We start from the raw sequence: 20,965 nt of genomic DNA, 5'->3' as shown, positions 1-20,965 counted from the left end.
AATGCTTCTTGGTAGTAATAACTACGTGGTTTGTTTTTTTTTTTGTCATTTGCTGTATTTGGTTGGCCTAGGAGAAATTGCCCTTTTCTAGACCACATTTTACTATTTTATCAGTTATACATATGTAGATCCATCACTATGTTTCTGAAAGGAAGTCCAGGGCTCTTTGTGTGGTTTATATGCAAAGCCAGCTGCTCAATCCATGTGGCTGACAGCCCCCTCACCATTACCATCACACTGTGTAATGTGTCCTGCTATGCAATGGCGTGGGGAGCACGCTGTGATTGAAGGATGTATCTCATATGACAGCTAAGCTGTAATTGGGGGTGGTGCCACAGCGAGCTGGTACAGGGATCTTGGAATTGGTTTGAGTTTAGATGATCAAATAGCCGTGTCCTACTTCTGAACAAAGCCAGTCTGCATCCCCGACAAACTAGAGATGCCTGCCAAGACTAAACATACAAGCTCTATGGACAAATGCAGGTTGCAGTAATGGCAGTCTCTATATCCTGCTGCTGCCTAAATGTGTTGTAGTTCTTTCAGGGTGGAGCACAAGTGTTAAAACTGCTTCATTGTTGCCTAGCACTAATGCAGCAGGACATCTACTAAATGCCACTGAGATGGACCATGATAAACGAACTCGTGTTCTCAATGTATCGTCTTATCATGATTTCAACAGTACATTTTATGTTTAAATCCTGTTTGTGCTTCGCATTTCTATGCTATTTGGACAGATTATGTCTTTATTCTTATTTTTTTTTATTTTTTTAATCCTGTAAATGTGGGTTATGTCTCCAGTGTAAAGTCTGTGGCTAGGGACTGCCTGCCTTTGGCTCCTCCGCTCCTCAAAGGACAAGGGTAAATATCTAGAGCTTGCGGGGATTATGAGCATAAAATATTTAATCTGCTATCAACTTCATAAAACAAATTATAAAAACAATCAGAGAACACCTAACAGCCATCTGCAACCTCTCTCTGCATTCAGAGTGCATTTGATTTTATATCAGTACATCTGGAGTTAAGCTTTTTTGTTCTAGAAATTGAAGTGGTATAGGGAAGGGATGACCTCAGCATCCTTACCTGTTAATATTAGAAGTCTTCTGTGAATGTATGTTTACTACGTAGCACTGAAAAACAGATAATAAATACAACTTTTTCTTTGAGATTATTAGTCAAGAATAGCATTATAAAGTCCACAGAAAAGGTTCAGAGTGTGTTCTGTGGTTGTTGGTTTTTAGTTGTTTTTTTTTAAATTAGGTGACTTTCTGTCTGATGGGGAAACCACTTACTCAGTTTTTCTATGAAATTTTACTGAAATTGCAAAGGCATAAGCTACTTTATTTCATCACAAAAAATGGGGATAAATATTTATTGCTGTCTATTTAATGGCATTTTGAGCCTCAAAAGTAAACTGGATCAAGGTACTAACCACCAGTATTGCCAGCTTGCAAGATTTTATGCAAAGCCTCGCAGTACTCTGTAGTTTTGCTTAACAGATGTGATATTACAATCAATGAAAATATAAAATTTCAATTCCTACTGAATTATGAAAAGTAGGGAAGGCAAACATGAATAAATAATTTAAAAATTACGTCATGGAGGCGTGGGGGCTGACTCCTTTTTGAAAGACTTGGGTTGGTTACAGAGGGAAATTACCTGTTTCCTGTCTTTCTGTATTTTAGCTGCATCTCCATTTGTGACAGGTAAAATGGTAAAATTATGCAATTGCTTTTTCCTCCAGATGCTTCAATACTTAGGCAGAAAAACATGTTTGTTTTTAAATGCATCTCTCACTTAGAAATGCTTGGCCGGATACTTTGAAGTCTGAAGGCACAGGTCTGATATCACTGGGCAGTACTTGCAGTGTTGCTCTATGGACTGGCAGCCAGAGCCCCTGGCAGAAGGTGTCTTCACCCATTCTGAGAGGTTTTTCTTTTTTTTTTCTGGGCATTTCCTGTAAGGTGAGATGAAGTTTGAGAGATTGGCTGGAGATATTTGATACTTGTTTTTGGAATGAATGCAGTTGTTACTGATTTAGAAAATTTGCTGGGGATCGTATTTAATTCCAGTTTGAAAGTTTTCTGTCTTTTTTCTTCTTTCGACTTCATTGCCAGGGCAGCTAGAGCAGGGCCGAGTACTGTGCAAATGTTCCTAGCTGTGTTGTGGCCTGGTTTGCAGCTTCCTGTCTCTACCAGGTTGCTGACAGCGCTGCTGTTTCTTCGGGGCTGCAGAACGATTGCTGAGAGTTAAAGCTGGCAGCTCCCACAATCTTTGCTTTTGCTTTTCTAGCTGAGCAAGCCATCTGCTATTTGCTGTTCTTTGACTCTCTCCCTGCCCCCACGCCATACAGGGCTTGCTGTGTTTGGTGGGTTTGAAAATCTCTTTTATGCAGCAGGTTTTGTGTGAGTATGACTGCTGGAAATGGGTTTCAGATGTTTCCCCAACTCAGTCCTGGGCCTGCATCTTGTAAGCTGAAGCGTTTCTATAGGAACCGTATGACATCTCTCCCGCCACTCCCCCAGCAGCTCCATCTCGAGCATGCCCAGTGCAAGCCTTGACTTCGGCTCAACTATCTGTGTGCAGTAACGGGCTGCACATATGGGACTATGAATGCGGTTCCTGATGAGCTCCAACTCTTTGTCTTTGGGAGAAGGAGGAAGAGGTCGTGCCGAGAGCTGGAGGATCTGCCCTGTGTCCTCTGAGACCCTCGCCCATCGGTGGGCTTGTGGAGAATGCTCGCTTGTTTGGCCAGGGGGAACTTACTGGATATTCTTCAGGAGGGCTTCACGGAGGTAAATGCATGTCCCAAGTCTCACACAGACCTTTTCCAGGCAAGGCAGCATGCTTTTGTGCAGCATCTCTCAGGAATTGTTATGTCTCCCAATGCTTTGAGTGCTTTGAGTAACAGAGAAGGAGAAAAATTAGCAAGATCTCAGGGCGGGAGAGCTGCTTACTAACAGAAGGGCATACTGGGCAGCTCAGCCAGGGGTCTGCAAATCAGCAATATTTTTTTGAAGAGTTTGTGGCTGTTTTACAGCTGGTGTTTTTAGCTTGGAGTTTTTATTCTCTTTGCAGCGCTTTACTGTTGTACCAGCAAATAATATAAACTGCAGCAAGGTTATGGAGCACAGTTTATTTTACAGAATTGACTCCTTTCCTGAGTATATGAAGTCTCTATGTCTGAAGGCTGCTGGAAAGCCTGTAAATCAGCTTTGTGAACACACATTTCTTGGGAGAGGCTGACAAAGAGCAGGCTGGCTGTTTTTTTCCCCATCTTGTTCTGAAGGTTGGATTTCTAGGGGACTGAAATTCATCTTGGTCAGGAAAATATAATTTTAAAAGTGTTCTTTATTTGCTTATTCTGCTGTTAGGGAGACTAATAAATCATCAAATAAGGAGTGAGAAGTACCAAGAAATTCCAGAGATGGGAATCCTGTAACTGCATGGGGAATGCAGATTGCAGTCAGCTTCCCTCTTTAGGGTGCACAAAAAATTAGTTCCGTTGGACTCTCTGTGGACTCAGTACAAAATGCCAGGGCAGCCACTGCCTGGCTATGCATCATGCAGACCATGCTGAAGCATGATTTCCTGTCTGTAAGCTGAAAAGGAAGGAAAACGGGGGGCTTGTGCTGAAACCAAACAGTGGCTGCTATTTGCTTTCTGACCCGGTGGCAGGGATAGTCTCTTGGTGTGTTTTATTCTTTCTTAGTGTACATAGCTTATTTTTGTTTGTGTATAGTGGTTCCTCATCATTGCAAAGCTCAGCCCCCACCTCACTATTCTGCCCCCATACTCCATTCTTCACAGAAAATTAACATCCCTCCTGGGCTTAACAGCACCAGTCATCACGGGAGAAACAAACTGGGTATGAAACTTGAGCCTTACAGCTTCACGCCAGCCACAGGTCTCCTTTGATTGCTCTGCATAACTGTGTAAATGTTCCATCCCCTTCTCCATGGAGTATCTCAGTCTCATTTTTAGCTAGCAAAGGTACTGCTTTAGCTCAAGCTTACATTTCCTGTGCTCAAGGGCAGCAGATCCTTCTCTGGCATAAGCTAATAGTAACCTGTATATTAATAATATAATTAATAATGGGAGCAAAGAACAGTTTTACATTCAGTGCTAGCCCCACCCTGACTGTCTGGTTTTACCCACAGACTGCTCAGCTGTGGGAAAAAAGTCCCTCTCCCACCATAAAACCAGATTCACTCTCATGTCACTTGGGATCTCTCCGCCACGTCACACACTTCACATTATAACAAAAGTAAATTTAAAATCAATTTTGCAAGTGCAGAACCTATGGTACAGAGAGGTTAAGTGACTTGCCAAGGACATGCATCACATCACAGACACAGTTGGAAATGAGCAAGAAACCCTGTAATTCCATGCCTTCTGTTTTGATCCACCAACTGTACTGCCTCCCCTATCTCTTTGTACGTTAGGTGCTTATTTATAGAAGTCCCTGTATGTGAAAGAGTGTCCCAAAGTGTCTGATCCCAACATAGCACTCTGATGTTAAAAGGCTGGAAGTGAGTAGCTACTAACCTAATGTTGGAGTATAAAAACAGATTAAAGATAAAAAGTCAGACTTAATTTAACACAAGCAGTGAATTGGGGTATTGCAGGAATTGCCTTGCTGATTCAGTGTCTGTTCTTTTGATAGACCATCTTTTCTGGCCAGGTGGCTCTTTTGGTGACTAGATACCTTGAAATACAAGGACGTACTTTCCAAATCTGTGCATTAACATACAAAAGTAAGTAGGTTGCTACCAAGCTCCTAGGTGTATGTGCAGAGCTCACATGCAACCCTACACATGCTTGGGACCTAGAGGCCAGGTATAGTTCCAGTTTCTCTAGGGATATTGATTGTGTGTCTCCATCTTGCACCTTTGGTCAATAATCCATGCCTGGAAAGTTACCCAACACAGCCAAGATGCTACAGGCAAGTTTCTTTTGTTCCTTCGCATTCTTTTTCCTCTGTCCATCCTGCTGGCTGAGAGCCACCCCATCAGCCTCATTATCTCATGAACGGGGATGGAGAATGCAGCATAGTTGTCCCCTCTGCAGCTAATGCCTGTCCTGCTTCACAGATCGTCTGTTAGATTGATGCTTTCTCCATGATAAACATAATCACAGATTGCTAAAGGGGCCGTGTAAATTGCAAGTTCAGGCCAGTGTATTTCCCTTCCCTTTCAGAGTCCCTGGCCAAAATATGTTGTGGACAGTGTCACTTGCAGACATCTAAAGCAGGATGACTTTTGTTTAATGTTGAAATGCAGCGAACTCCCCTGTGGGCATCACGCAGCTCCTGTCCCTCTCTCATTAATGGACTACCCTGCCTTGAAGGTGTTTTCCTGCTGTTTATTGAGACTTATCCTGCTCTGAGGCAGCTAAATAATTCAATCCCACAGCTGGACGGTGGCATGGGAATGTATGGCTGCTAAAAGCAGTAGTTTATAATGCAAGGAAACCATAGAGGGCACGGTCTCCTCTGTGGTGACTGTCCATGTGGCCTCAGCTTGTTCTCTCTCCTTGAGGAAATGCAGTTTATTTGAGATATGCACTTACACTTCTGTCAGTTCTTTAAAACAAATGGGGCACACCGAAATGTGTCAGAAATGGGCCTGACAGCTCCAAGACATTAATGTGTCTGTATTTTGACAATAATATACCTTCTCTTTTTCAAGTTGGAAGATCATTTCCTCTGGCAATCTTAATTATGTAGTTGCTTGTGTGCAATGAGTCATTTGAAATAGATATTTTTTCCCTCTGAGATTATGTTGAACAACAGGCCTGGGATTGGTTCCTCTCCAGAGAGTGAAATGGCAGGGAATTTTTAAGAGCCCATGCAGAGGTTGTTTTGAAATCAGGGTCTCCCAACAGCAGCAAAGTGAAATGCAAGGTTACCACATAAGGCTATGTGTAGGAAATACCTACACATTTTGCTATGTGAGAATTGCTAATCCCCAGCGGTATGCATGCAGGAAGAGGTGCAGTGCAGGTAGGGCTCTGCGTTCTCTCACTAGTAGGTTGCTCATTGCCTGCCCCCTCACCAAGTGCTTCATGTAATATTTTCCCTCGAGTAGTGGTTTCTTAGCTGAGTGGCATCTGCAGTAGGTATTTCCTGGATTTCCCACACATACAGTCTCTCTCCCTCACTCTTCAAGGTTTGCTGTATCTGTTGGTGGACTTGAGGTGATTAGATGGCATCCTATCTGTGAGATCTGAATCCTTGCTGTGGGAAATGACCTGGGTTTGATTTTGGTTTGCTTTTCTGGTTGAAGTAATTTTCTGACAGTATTGACTTGCTACTGTCTTGTTCTGGCAGCCGTTCTGTTCCCCTTGGTGTAATGTGTATGATCTGTGATAAAAATGTCTCTGCTACTGCAATCTTAGCAGAAGAAACTTGCACTCACCCTCTCCTTGCAATGAGTGCTATTTATAGCTAATAGGATTCACTATGAGCTGTTTTGACTCCTGTCTCCCTCATCCAGTTCAGCCCATTAGGACCAGCCCATAACTAAATGCTCCCCGTAGTACCGAATCCCTCAGAGCCTGGGTTTCACTAAGTACATGAAGCTCTTTAGGGATGCTGCTGTTTTCCACATAGTAGAGCCAAGTCTCATTTCACATCAGCTTTGTTTTGGTATGAGTCCACTAGTATTTTACATCCGGTCTACACTGTTAAAGCCACGGGATGGTCAGGCATGCTTGTTTAAGGCTTGGCCAGAGTGAGAAAGGCTGGGATCTGAAGAACCACCTGAACCTTGCCAGGTTGCCTGCCTGGTCTGCAAGAGACTGGGAAGCTGCTGCATTGTAATTCTGCTAAGCCTCAAGTACAGACATCAGAAAACACAGCTGGGTCTTCCCACACCTGGAATTACATGGAGATGTACTTTAGCAGACAATTGCTTGCTCTATCAGGAATTCTTACAATTTTTCCCAAAGCCCTTGTGCCTGACCAGCAATAGGACTATCAGCAAGGGAAAGATGTATTTGCTGTTATATAGGATTAGGGGTTGAGCAGTTAGGATTCAATCCCTGCCTGAGGTTCACTGTATGTCTAAGCCAGGCTATTTCTTGGTTGCATAGCAGTGGCTGTCCTTTGGCAGGGGGTATTACAGTGCATTTGCACAGTAACTCGTGAAAGATTTATTGTTTGCAAAGCATTTTACAAGGAACATAAAAATTAGTACAGCTGCTTTATAGCTAGAAGCTGAGGCACACAGAGGTAAAGTGGGCTGCCAAATTCACAGCAGGTCATTGGCAGAGTGAGGAACAGAGTCTGTGTTCTAAATGTGTCTTTAGTGCCCTCCATCCTGGACCAGGCAACCTCACTGGATGTCACTTCCCCTTTTCTTCATATGAAAGGTTCTTGCCTGCAAAAAGCACTGTTCACTCATACTGTGTGCTCAGTCTCTTCACAAAGCTTTTTTTCCGTCTCTACCGGGCTAGTGACTGCATTCTGCTAAATAAGGAACAATGCTCCTTTTCTTTTCCGAAGCATCAGGGAATGTCTCAGGGCAACTTGTTTTGACAGACCTTAGACTTTTTGTGTATAGTGGAACCATTTGATAATTCAGGGTGAATCATGTGCTCCAAAGTACTGGCAGTTTACAGTAAAAGATCTCTTGTGGCTCAGCTTTTTGCCTGTATGCTTGCATAGAAACATTGCCTGTGTGAGAAAAGGGCTTCAAAATACCAGATTGGGGAAAATGCAGAGGCACTAAAACACCTTGCAAAAGTGCCAGAAATTATCCCTAAAGCAGCAACCTGGCTTCAAATGGCAGTGACATTTTGGGGCTTGGATGCCCAACTGTTGATTCAAAGGAATACATCCTAGCAAGATTCATTTTACATGACTTTCTGTCTGGTAGACTTCTGGAGTAGTTGCTGCCTGCAATGATAGTGAACTTGTTTAAGGAACGGATACCATCTTCAGATTTCTGAACGTAAAAAGGGTGCACAGAACTGCCACTGTGGGTGTGGAAGGTACAGTGAGTAATTCCATGATTTTTACAAACAGGAGATAGGAGTTAAAGGAGGTATAAGTAGAAAACAGATTAATTACAGGGAGAATGCTTGCGTGTGGTGTTACGAAAGTGACAGGCAAAATTACTGTTTGAAGAAAGCACACTTAGATGCCACTCACAAAAATACCCCTATCTGGCAGATGGGTGGCATAAGTGAGATCACTGTCTGACAGCAAGGATATGTCTTGGCAAAAGATCAATAGAAGGAAAAGGTTTCTTATATTAAAAGGGAAAATGGAATCATCGGGCTTTTGTTCTGCACAAATTAAGTAACTCTCTGGTTCTACGGAGATAAAAAGCTGTCAGACATGCATTTCTTGCCATTTGCCCACCTAGGCCCAGTTTCTTGGGAAGAGACTCAAGGTTAGTTATTATTAGGTTGCAGCAAACTACTGAGCGTAACTGTCTTTCAAATGTGAGTGGTGCTGCCAGCTTCATGAGCTGTTTGAAGAGATCTTGTGTTTGCATCTACTAAGCTCTTCCAAATGGATTCTAAATTGCAACACTACATGAATAAAATACCAGTATATATAGGCACAGGTAAGAATTACTTCATCCTGGACTGAAAGTTGTACGTCTCTGGAATGGAGCATGACAGCTATTGGCTGTGCAACAAGAAGTAAAAATCAAAATGGTAGAAAGAATTTAGGGAGTTTGAATGGAATTGGGCCTTAAGCTATTCCTGATAATGGGTAAAGGACTGTGAAAGATGTGGAAAACTTTGCAATCAAAAATTACGTGTCCTGCTGGATAGCTGGGCACTCTGGAAATTCTTGCTATTGTTTGCATTCAGGCAACATGTGAAATACACCTTCAGCTCTAAACTTCATCCTTCAGAGACCTTCGAGCACTTGAGCTGGCATCTGGAAGTCTGCCAGTGAGCTGCTCTCTTAGTAGACCAGACACTTGTTCCCCTCCCAGAAACAAGTGGTAGTTTAGCCAGGATGCCACAGGCAGCTGTCATTTCAACCCAGCAGTACTGCAAGGATTTGAGCACAAACTGCTGCTCTTCTCCGTCTGTAGATGAAGAAAGTGTTCTCCCCATCCTGACATTCTGAATGAAGGGCAGAATCAGTTCCTGTGCCAGATCTGTGTTTAGGAAGCTGCGTACAGAGAGGAGGATTTAATTCTTTATATTTGTTCTGAACACCCAGGATGACAGGAGTGCCTCTAAAGTATTTCTAAAGATCTGGCCAAAGCCTTCTAAAGTTGCAGACACTTGCTTTCTCAAATCTTCTCACAAACCTGAACAGTCGATGAATGGTAGTCACACTCAGTAGTTTCAAAAATGTTGTCTGGACTGAGAGATCAGAAAGCAGAGGACTGGCCTTTCCATTCTTGAATCTGGCTAGAGAAGCAGGTGGCTACTGCTTGAGGTGAATTCACTGCGCCGAAGAAATGGTTTGTATTAAGATGAGGAAAATCCAACTGAGTGTGCCTAGAACATAGCACAGGTTAAGGGCATTGTTGGGCTGCTCCTCCCAAAGGTTTGTGCTTCTTGAGTCTTTGAAATTGACCTTAGAAGTTATAGAAAGCATGAGCTGGCTAGAATTTCATCAAGACTTCAGGATAATCCTTTTTTCTGGGTCTCAGCAAGTCAGTGAAAAATCCTTGTCCAGACATGTTAGGGTGTTGGAAATGTCCATGTTTTCACTCAGATATGGGTGAAGGGTTAAGGAGCTCCTGGTCTTTTGCGGCTCACACACTGTTTCTGTCTACTGGTGTGCACCAGATTGCATAGGTGCCTCCTTTTCCAAACTGTGTCGCTGCACTGAGGCATCTTCTGTGCTTGAGACAGGCTGTTTATAGAAGGTTTGGAAAATACACATCAGACCAAAAGTTATTTTGAGTGAAATTACACCTCCTGCTTTAAAGTAAGAGTTTTATGAAAGAGGAGTCCTGTGGGGTGCATATGGTTGTTCTAGAATCAGTCTGGTCATAATTGGGTGGTTTTCACTGTTGGATGCATCAGGAGCTATCTCAATACATTAAACAGCCTGAATCACATTTAAGTAGCAATTTTGAGAAAAAAAAACCCACTTCTGCTGGCTTTGAGAGCAGAGAGAAACGTTTTCTTTGCTTGTGAGTTTTTATTTTCTGCTTCTACAAAGGCCTTCTCAAACAAAAACAAAATCAAACTGGAGGAACACTGGATGGAAAATTACAGTTCCCATCTAATTAAGGTAATGTCAGAAAGCTTAGAAATCATACAAGGCCTTAAACATTATATCCTGATGCAATTAGGCTAGCCTTTGAGTTTTGCTGTTGCAGACATTTGGTTCAGTGCTCTGGACAGACAGGACACTAAATGCTTTTCATACTGTGACCAACCTCATAGCATGAGAACTATTATTATTGACCTTGTTAGACCTGGTGCTTGGGCAGTGTCCATAGGGTATAAAGGAAAAGCAGAGTAAAGATCATGAGAAACATTATTCTTCCAGGCTGATTCCCTAAATCCAACAATAAAGATGGGTTCAACTTCATCAAATGAACTCAGAAAAGTAATCTCTTCCTAGAAGCAGAGCGTGTCCTGGGAGTCTACTGTAACATGGTAGCAAGGAGGTAAGGCCCTCTGAAGGCATCTGCCTGCTAAAGAATGATTTTGTCCAAGAATGAAGATTTGGCCAACTTCAAAATGTGCAATACCCTAACCTCAGAGGAGGTGAAAATTAACCTTATACAGTGTAGTGTAGACGGCACTGTTAATAAAGGACAGAGTAGCATATCAAGGCATTGTGATCTACCTATATTTACTGTCAGGCAGACTGGATTGATTGATGGTTGAGAGGGGAGGGGAGAAACATGAGCCCTAAGCAGCAGGTGGTGAATTGCACTGGTTAAATGAGAATAGCAAGGACACCTACAACTGGCAGGAGATTTGTGATAGAGCTGCTGCTTTTCTTCTACCTGTGGAAAATACTAGATAATGACACTTAATTGTAATTATCAGTAAGGGTTTACAGCTGCTGAGAAAAATGTGCTGACCCTGGAAGGACATTTTCCTCCTGCGTATCGTTGGCTGTCAATTGAAAGCACAAAGATATATGCTCCTGACCTCTCCAGCTGTTTTCCTATAGCCAGTAGGTCTGAGGCACTTCTTCAGGGTTTGTGCTGAATAAGTGATCCAAAGTAAAATCCTGCTCTGAGATGTGTTGTGCTTACTGAAGTGCTAACCTGTAATTTGCCAGTAGAAGTGCCTGCAAGTTGGGAAGTTCTTTACAACTGCAGGTGGCCTCTAGTACCTTGCTTTAAAAATCTTCTCCTGCCCTGTGAAGTCTTTTAAGTCTTCCAGAGTGACTTGGATATAAACACCCTATAATGATCTGCCTAGGAGCTGAAGCAATCTGGGCTCCAACTTCCTTCAGGTAAGGGAGCTACTCTTCCCATTGCAAGGTGCAGGTAAACTTGGCCTTTTTTTGGAACACAAAGCTGTGTTAACATAAATAGGATTAAGCTTAACTCCACCATAATCCTAATAACATGTGCTCTGCATAGTAAATCTTAGACTAGGCTGATATGTTTTTCTTCTGAAAATCCTGGTTTTGAAAGACACATTGGTGCAGGAGTAGAACAGTGTAAGCCCCATCAAGTCTAAGATTTGGCTGAACAGAAGCTCAAACCAAAATGCGGGGAGAAGCAGAAAACTCCTGAGTGGTCAGTGGTTGAAGGAAGAATTATTCAGCTAATTATTCAATTATTATGAAGCAAGAGGGTGAGCTAGATAGAACAATAGCTGTTCCCTCGCTGATTGCTCTTGGATGTAGCTGTCAGCCATACCAGGTTATAAACCAACAAGGGGAAGCTGTAGCGATTTGTTCAATCCTGTGAAGTTTGGAGGTCTTGTAGGAAGCTGTAGTAGCATAGTTACAGCATCACAGGAATTGGTGTAATAGGTCCCACAGGATCTTTCTCCTCAACTAGAAAGACAAAAGTTAGACAAAAACTTAGGGCCGTTCTGTTGAGAATTGAGATAGCTGTCTTGGGTTTTGAAACAAATGGAATTCTGAGGGAGTGAAACAAGTGTTTTACTTTTTTTATGGGTCTGATTCATTAAACTGAATCTGTGGCTGTGCATCAAGGCCTTGTGCTTGTGTTGGAGATGTAGGGCTTTAAGGTATGGCCCATAATGTCCTTGTTATTGCCCAGTTCATGCCAGCTGGTGGGGAAGCCACAGAGAGTGGTGAAGCAAAGCATTTTTGACTCGCTAGCTTAAAAATTGCTATTGGGATTTCTGCTGAGCAGCTTGGGGCTTTGTCCCTTCATGCATTTAACACCACTTTGCCATTTTTAGGTCACTAAACTTTTATATCTGTTATTTTCTTGGTAAGTTCAGTCACTCTCTCACCTCAGCTGCCAGAAGTGACAGCTTACTCCCTGGGTTTTTAGCTTGCAGCAATTCAAGTCTCTTGCTAAAGTCATTAGATCTTCCAGTTTTTGGATACAAAATGAGGAAATGCTGATCAGTCCAACTGTCTGAACTTCTGCAGGAAAATCTTATGCTTTAGTGGGGAAAAAAAAGCAAAACCAACCAACCAAGTAAGTCTGCTAATGAAATACAAGTCTGCAGTATTATAGCAGCTACTGGTATGAAATTACTTTGTAATGGTGACATCCATATTCCATTGCCTCAAGATCCTCCTTTTAATAATTATTGTTTGAAATGTAAATGCACTGGGATTTAGAGTTACTTTTTTTTTCCTAATGATAACAATGTCAACCTTATCATGCTTTTAAGAGATAGAGACTAAAAGTTTGGCAAAAATGCTTTCTTATGAATGCATGCAGAATGTTCAGAGAAGAAGTAGAAAACAAACTGCTTAGTGAAAGGGTCTATTTTTCCTTTGAGTGAAAACAGAAGTGTCTGAATGGAAGAACCATATAGGCTCCTATAAAAATTGCAAATTTTCTGTAGGCTGGAAGGGGCTGTGGCCTTGTGGAATCAGTACAATATAACAGTTTAGAACTTTGTAAAATGATTTGAAAAATGACAACAAGGTAGTAAACACAACTGTGATAAGATTATTTCCCTAAACTACATAGACTTCAGATGCAGTTTTCATGCTGCAACCCTTTTCGGTACATCTTTATTTATGAATCTAGATATTTCTATAATGATGCGGTATTACTATAAACAAACCTACCTCTTTTCTTTGGTACTTGTTTGAATAAATTAAGACTTTATTGAATCTGTGTAATAGAAGGCTTGTGGTCGCTCTGGCATTAGTCTGTTGTGAGACTGAAACCTCAGTGCCCACATGATCAGTTAAAATACAATTGCAAGAGGTGGGGGTGCTTTTTGCAGCTGGCAAGTTACTACTGCTGTTCTGAAAATCAGCACAGGATCATCAACTTGTGTGTGAGAGAGAGAGAGAGAAAGAGTCAAGGCTCATTGATTCTCCACAGTGCCCCATTGCATTAAGTAGAAAATAAAGACCTCTGAAATTGGGCAGGCAAAACTGACATGCATCGTTGCCATCACAGCCAAAGAAGAGCATGCAGATCCAATCCACATGGCAGGCCAAGTCTGCTCCAGCAAGCATGCATCAGATCTGCCACTTCTGCTTCCTTTTTTTCAAAAGCCATCAGGCAGTCCCCCAAACTCATCTCCTGTTCTGCTTTCCAGCTCTCTGCTGAGTGGGCGGAACTGATTGAACACAGGTCCAGTCACCTTTCTGAACCAGCAGACCGAACCATGGTGTGATTAAAGTTGGATTTCCTGTGTCAGGATAATTAAGACTGAAGCTGTGATCAGATTGTGACTTTGATGGGCTGTAAAAGCATAAACTCTGACTGACATTGCTGAGATAATATGGAATGGAGACTTAAAACCTGCTGCATTGGCAGAATAATGGGAAGCTTTGTGAAAAGGGAGGTAATCCCATAAATGGATCAGTTTGTTTACCCTCCATGTACCACACCAGCCCTGCCCAAAGGGATTTCAGTGTTACCAGCGCTCCTATTAGCCATGGAAGTGCTACTGACAGGGGGATGGAAAGGGAAAGGTCATGTGAATCTGCTCTTTGCCTTTCAGTCACTTATGCCAGATGGGTCCTCACTCAGACCAGAAGCCTGAGTTTCAATTTCCGTGGTCTTCCCCTTGTGGCAACACGCACAGCTATATGAAGCAGCATCCAGCATGACCAGCTGGAAAGGCAGTGCTCCTTGCTCTCAGGTCTTGCAGGTGTTAAGTGCTGTGGCAAGCCAGCTTCCACATGTACAGAAATAGAAATTGGGCCATTAGAAATGCTGATGCAGCTCCAAGGAAATGGAGGAAGGGGGCTGTACAACAGGGTGTCTCTTCCCTGTTGCATGAACTGTTACAAATGAGCCATGCTGGGAGTGTTAAGGAGGGAGGCTGTTGTTTCTTCCAGGAAATCTGTCCTGGATTGTTTCTTTCAGTAGGTGGCATAGTTCAATGGGAAATAACACAGTGTTTCTTGCTTCTGCATTCTGGGTTTTCTACTTTCTTGATATGTGGAAGAAAATAGTGTGGATGGGACAGTAAATGCTGTGAGTGAACCAACTCTGGCACCAAAAACGAGGAATGACAGCATTGGTTTGGCACCAACCTAGATTAAATGTAATGTAAAGCTCTCTTCTCAGCTGTGCTTAGATCATGAGTCCTGTCCTGCTGCCTGCTTGCTCTTCCTGTCCTGGCGTGGAGTGAGCTGCACCACAGTGTGCAGTGATGTCAGTTAGTGCTCAGCAGGTTTTGGGATGAGACCATTTGTGTTTGTTTTCAAGGGCAAAAGACAATGAGATCTGTGAAGATGAGAGAAAAGTGAGAGCTATGCAACTTCCCTCTGAAATGGCAATGACGTGCAAACATTGTTTTCTATTTTCAGCAACAGCTACAGGCATATGTGGCCTGGGTGAATTCCCAGCTGAAGAAGAAGCCAACAATAAAGCCAGTCCAAGACCTGAGACAAGATCTCAGAGATGGAGTCATTCTTGCTTTGCTCATTGAGATTGTAGGTCAGTAATGCCATATGGCACTATTTTTCATCTTGCAGTTTTAGATCTTGTGTAGAAGAGGCTGGCCTTGGCTCTGACATCTGTCAGGCATACTGGCAGATGTTAATGACAGTGTCAGAGCTTGTGGGGGGAGGAGTGACTTTAAAAGAAAACAATCATAAAGCAAATTATAAATGCAGTTCTATTAAAGTCCTTATGTTTTAGCAGACAGTAACGACAGATGTGCTAAAACCTGTCAGGGACCATATTAAGTCCCATGAGCCTGGAATAGAGTTATGAAAGGCTTTACGTTGTAGAAGAATGGTGTTAGTGTGTGGCATTTTTGGAAGAGTGACCTGCTTGCTGAGATACTCCCTTCTTCCCGGGCTCAACTTCACTCCCAAATTCTCTACCTCCTCCTCTCAAGCAGCGCAGGGGGACAGGGAATGGGGGTTGCAGTCAGTTCACTACGCGGTTTCTGCTGCTCCTTCCTCCTCACACTCTTCCCCTGCTCTAGCATGGAGTCCCTCCCACAGGAGACAGTCCTCCACGAACTTCTCCAACGTGGGTCCTTCCCACGGGCTGCAGTTCTTCATTAACTGCTCCAGCATGGGACCTGCTCCAGCGTAGCCTCCTCTCCACAGGGCCACAGGTCCTGCCAGGAGCCTGCTCCAGCATGGGGCCTCCACAGGGTCACAGCTTCCTTTGGGGCACATCCACCTGCTCTGGCGTGGGGTCTTCCACAGGCTGCAGGTGGATATCTGCTCCACCATGGACACCCATTGGCTGCAGGGGGACAGCCTGCTTCACTGTGGCCTCACCTGTCTTCACCAGGGGCTGCAGGGGAATCTCTGCTGTGGTGCCTGAAGCACATTCTGCCCCTCCTTCTTCACTGACCTTGGTGCCTGCATAGTTGTTTCTCTCACATAGTCTCACTCCTCTCTCCTGGCCGCTGTTGTGCAGCAGTTTTTACCCCTTCTTAGCACCCTTCACAGAGGTGCTACCACCGTTGCTCACGGGCTCAGCCTTGGCCAGCGGTGGGTCTGTCTTGGAGCCAGCTGGAACTGGCTCTGTTGGACATGGGGAAAGCTTCTGGCATCTTCTCACAGAAGCCATCTCTGTAGCCCCCCCCTACCAAAACCTTGCCACGTAAACACAATACAGTCTCCAACCTAGTTATTCCTGGTACTGGATACCTTATAAGCAGGACAAGAAGCCTCTTGCAGTACCCAGACAAGAGATAAGATCAGGCCCTACACCTATAGCAATTCCTGTGACAGCACCAAGCAGTTCAGTTCTTCTCTAATAAAGTTTTTTCACTCCTTTAGCTGGTGAGAAGTTGAATGGCATTCAGGTCAACCCCACCAGCCAGCAGGAGATGAGGGAAAATGTGGAGAAAGTCTTACAGTTTGTGGCATCAAAAAAGATCCGCATGCATCAGACATCAGCAAAAGGTATGTGCCCCTGGTGGTCGCCACAGGTGATTTTACCTGTTGAAGGCCTGTTTCTGTCTTTGTTTCATATCAAACAGATAATGTATTGGTTTGTGGGGGAGTTTTGGTTTTTTTCCTCCTGTGGTTTAGTAACAGATTTTGGGTTGAATGATACTGTGTTCTTGACTGCTTTTGGTAGCAGCACAGTGCACAGAAACAAAAGTGCCTTTTCTCCTGCTACTGAGCAGACAGAAGATCAAGTAATGGTGTAATGAGGAATACAGACTCAGAATCTTTCACTAAAAAGACATAAAACCTGCTACTGTGAAACGAGACATGGGAAAGATATTTCTGGTCCACTGGAAGCCTATGATACTGTTTCGCATGGCCTGTAAATAGGGAGGAGACCCAATATGCAAAATCACATGTCTACAGCATGGTTTAATCAGATATCGCAAGGATTGCTGGGGTGTGTGTGTAGATCTATGGGGTAGAAGACAGGCCCTGTTTCTTACTGTTTGCTGACTGTGCTGGGAGGGGATGAGGTTCTGATTGTCTGTGGCCCTTCAGATGAGAAAGAGGGGAAAAATGTTGAGACAGCATGGAGTGCATGACCTTTGTTGTTAGCAGAAGAGTACAAGCCGTTGGTTTATAGGCCTTGGTGAGAGGCTTAGAATTTAAATAATGAGTACTGTTCCTACAGTACTGCTACTGGCAGATTGGAGGCTGTACTGTTTCTTTCAGTAATGTTGCAAGTTGTCTTACGAGCTCATGACTATAGAAATGATAGCAATATTGGTAAAAGTCTTACATAAGCAAAGGTATCAACCTGGATATGCAATGAAATGATGTCATGTGGTCATAGGATAGGATACAGGCACAAGACTCTGGGACACATGCTCCAGAGCTCCGGTCGTAGTTCTGACATTGACTCATTCTAGGACTTCAAATGATTCACACAAACTTTTGGCTTCATGTTCTCCATGAATGATGTGGAGGTAACAGTCACTGTGACTTATTTTGGCTATTTCTAATTTTTCAGATATTAAAGTAAGTAATAACCAGCCTTCATGCCTCCAGCACTTATGATTTTATTTTTTTTTTAGGCTGCCTCTGATATTTGGAAACCCTATTCCTATTATTTTAACAGACTTTGAGTATCTCAGTTGACGAAATTGTTTTGAGAAATCCTAGTCTGAAAGAATGGCTGATGTTTGCAGTGAACTTGAGATCAACGTTTTTGAGCTAGTTTGCGTGCTGGGGGAAATGCCTAGTGTGATATTATTAAAACTGACTAGTTCACATTTGCAAGATGCAACAAACAGTTTATGGTACAGGACACTATTGCTAAAGAAATATATTGCTGTTCTCTGATCTTCAGTATTAAAAAAAATATGCAAATTCCATGTGCTAATTGAAGTGACTGCTAGTACAGTGGTAGTCTTCAGTAACTGCTGTACTTTTCCAGTGAGCATTCAGTAATTACCATGTGCTGTCACGTAACCTACTGGATTGTTAGCTGGAAATGGCAATAGAGGGAAGGCTCAGGTCTGTTCAAAGCATTTCAACTTGTGATCTGTAGGTGGCAGTCAGTCTGCTGCTCTGCTCAAAGCAAGCAGAGCTAAGTATCAGTGCTGTAATGCAGTCCTTTTTGCATAGTCCCCATTTACTGGCATGGTCCCATTGGGTTTAATTATATTCATTCTTGTTGGTCAGATACAGCTCTGGTGGGACTTCATGTTAATGGCATTGTCCTTGGCTTTAATTGCATTTTGCAGATATTGTTGATGGGAACTTGAAATCTATCATGAGGTTGATCCTGGCCTTAGCTGCTCATTTCAAACCAGGCTCCGGGAGAGCAATGAATCACAGCCCTGCTGGCATGGTGGGGAAGAGCTTGTCAGCATCGTCTGCCAGTCACAGGCCTCGCTCAGCTGCTGCAGTGGCCCAAGGAGCGGTGGCTGCTCTGGCAGATGTTCGTCAAGATGTCTTGCAATCCGGCCGGGATGTTTTCCGGCACAGACAGAGGTAATGAGTTTTCCCTGATTATGTGAGGTCAGGCCATGTTAGCAGATGGACACAATTTCTTTTAAAATAGATGCCTCTTTATCCTGACAATTCCTGGTGTAAGGTAGCTCGCCTATTGTGCAAACAAATAGAGACAAACCGCTGCTGTCTCACTGAAACCTAAATAAATAGTGGCCTAACAAAGAGGAGTACTGACCTAGCCTGGCTGCCTCATGATGAAGACTGCAGGTATCCCAGGTTCTTTTCAGGTTTTACAGCAAAATAACTGCTGGGGCTCTGTTATCTCACTGGAAAAGAACAGTTCTTTATGGCCAAGCCAGAGGGAACTCTTGCTGCCTCATTTTCCCCATTTCATGCTGAGCACAGTGCCCTTTCTTGGTGCTGTCTACTTGGATACATTCTCATTTCAAGTGAAACAAAAGTAAGGTCTTAACTACAGGTACTGGTTACAGATCTGGGAGCAATTACTTCCAGAACTGAGGCATTGAGCCTGTTGTACAAGTCCATTCTGTCTTCTACATTGCTGTTCACTCCAATGTTATGCTTGCTGCTATATAGACACAGATGCAGAGTGTTGTGTGCTGTTAATCAGCTGATGCAGCCTACTGTGTAAGAAGAGGAGTTCTGGTGATAATGAAGGGAGATGATGCATGTACAGAAGGATGTGTAATTCTGAAAAGCACATTTAACACTTGCAAAAGGTGCTATGTGGATTATAATAATAGTAATGACATTTAAATGGAAGCCAGATGGTGGTCTATTGAGGGCTTAACTTACACAGCTGAAGGTCATTTGCCCATATTATATTGGCTCAAGGGAGTACCCATAAAGCAGTTTGGAAATGAGGTTGAAATGGTATATTTTATTGAAAAATTAAATGTTAAAGGTTTCTTTTGCAAAGGCCTTGGGCCAGGAGTTCTTCAGAAAAGCCAGTCCTTGTGCTATTTGCAAATTCTGTTATTTTCCTTGCCTTCCCAGAGCTTTTGTATTTTTCTAGTCACAGAATTAGGGATGAGTTTAAAAGGGGAGGGCCTGTTTACCTCACCAAGAAGATGGGATGGAGCTCCCCGATAGGAGAATTCTCTTAATTGGCAGTTTTCTAGCTGTACCCTCCTTCTTACCTTCCTTTCATTAGCTTTCCTACTGTCCTTCTTGGAGACAAGAAGAATTTCTGCTCCTATCAGGTGAGGCTTCCCTCATTCTATGATTATTATCTCCAGAAATAGCAGCATGGATGAGGAGATTGAAAACCCCTACTGGAGTGTCCGGGCACTGGTGCAGCAGTATGAAGGGCAGCAGAACATGCCATTGGAGTCCCACTCTTCCAGGTAAGGAACTTTATTGCCAAGATACGTCCCCTTGTGGTCCTTTGTCTGACATTCCCTAAAATGCCCTTTCTTATCACTGTGATCTGGTTAGCTCTGATAGAAAAGAGGGTTCCCAGCATATAGTCTCCTGCCTGATCTGGAGAATGAAGCCTCAGGAACCAACATGAAGCAGTGGTTTACTGCCATTTCTCCCACAGATAAAATTGATCTCATTCATGATGTGATCACATAAATAAGAGCTAGGAACTTCTGAGTTACAATTGTCTAAAGCTCTGGAGTGTCCCTCAGTGAGACCAGGGGAATAGGATTAGGAAAGACACAGCTAAAGATTTTACTGGGAACCTGAATGTACAGATGGAGCCTTTTGAGGGAGTGCTGACATGAGGGATGCTGAAATGGAGTTTGTGGCCTGCTTCACAGAAAGGAAGGGGCAGAGTAGCTAGGGTGCAAGGGTGAGTATTTCAGAGCTGATAGAAAAGATGTGGAGGAAAGGAATGTAAACCAACAAACCTCACGCCCTGCAGAGAGATGGAGATGAGGGGGCATGTGGATTTGAACAGCAGTTACAAGAACACACCAGTCTTTAATCCAGATATATAGTCCCGGGGGGATCTGCAGCTGTGTGTTCGTTGCCATCATGCCCTCATCCATCACCTTTAACTGTCTCTAGTTTTACAATTATCAAATTTACCCTTCCATCCCCCAGACTTTCACCTTCAATTTAAAGTGCAGCATTTAATTATTTTACTGAAAAATCTCCTGCATACTGCTGTGAAGCCTGAAAGTCAGAGTTCAGTATGGTTTCCATGGGAGGTGATTTTCCCCTTTGAAGTAGGACTTGGATCCTGAGAAGTATGTGCTCTGTGCTATAAACAGCCTGCAACCTTGACTGGGGTTCTTGACTGCACAAGTTAGGCAAGGTTAAGCTGGTGCAAGTGGAAGCTTTTGAAGGAAATGGAACCTGTAAAAGACAGGATTGGTTAGAATGGCAGCATATAATATGTTCCAATCGGAGGTGCCACAGCTTGCAGCTGTGAACCTGAGCAGTGTGTGCCATTTACAACATGTTACACTGGTGCCTTAAAAGCTGCTCTTGCTACCATTTGCTTTGGGGCAGAAGTCAAAACTCTTGCCCCAATTTACTTGAGCAGTGGAGGGGAGAGGGAAGACACATGGCTGTGTTGTT

At 43.3% G+C, this 20,965-nt stretch overlaps 1 protein-coding gene across 5 annotated transcripts in view; it reads left to right on the top strand.

Annotated features, from left to right (window-relative positions):
• Positions 1-20,965, top strand: part of DIXDC1 (DIX domain containing 1) — a 53,762-nt gene that overhangs the window by 11,690 nt on the left and 21,107 nt on the right. For 2 of the 5 annotated variants that reach the window (XM_076358731.1, XM_076358730.1), the window contains exons 3-6: positions 14,882-15,011; positions 16,319-16,444; positions 18,202-18,451; positions 19,672-19,779. In XM_076358731.1, coding sequence (XP_076214846.1) covers positions 14,882-15,011; positions 16,319-16,444; positions 18,202-18,451; positions 19,672-19,779 — 614 coding nt within the window. Of the gene's footprint in view, positions 1-2,567; positions 2,793-14,881; positions 15,012-16,318; positions 16,445-18,201; positions 18,452-19,671; positions 19,784-20,965 lie in introns of those variants that run through there. The other 3 variants (XM_076358729.1, XM_076358734.1, XM_076358732.1) reach the window with 3 other exon arrangements.

The sequence above is a fragment of the Aptenodytes patagonicus genome, chromosome 23 (genome assembly GCF_965638725.1).
Source record: "Aptenodytes patagonicus chromosome 23, bAptPat1.pri.cur, whole genome shotgun sequence".
Classification (NCBI taxonomy): Eukaryota; Metazoa; Chordata; class Aves; order Sphenisciformes; family Spheniscidae; genus Aptenodytes; species Aptenodytes patagonicus.
The sequence above is the reverse complement of the archived record's forward strand: the minus strand, read 5'-3'. Positions and strand labels throughout refer to the sequence as shown.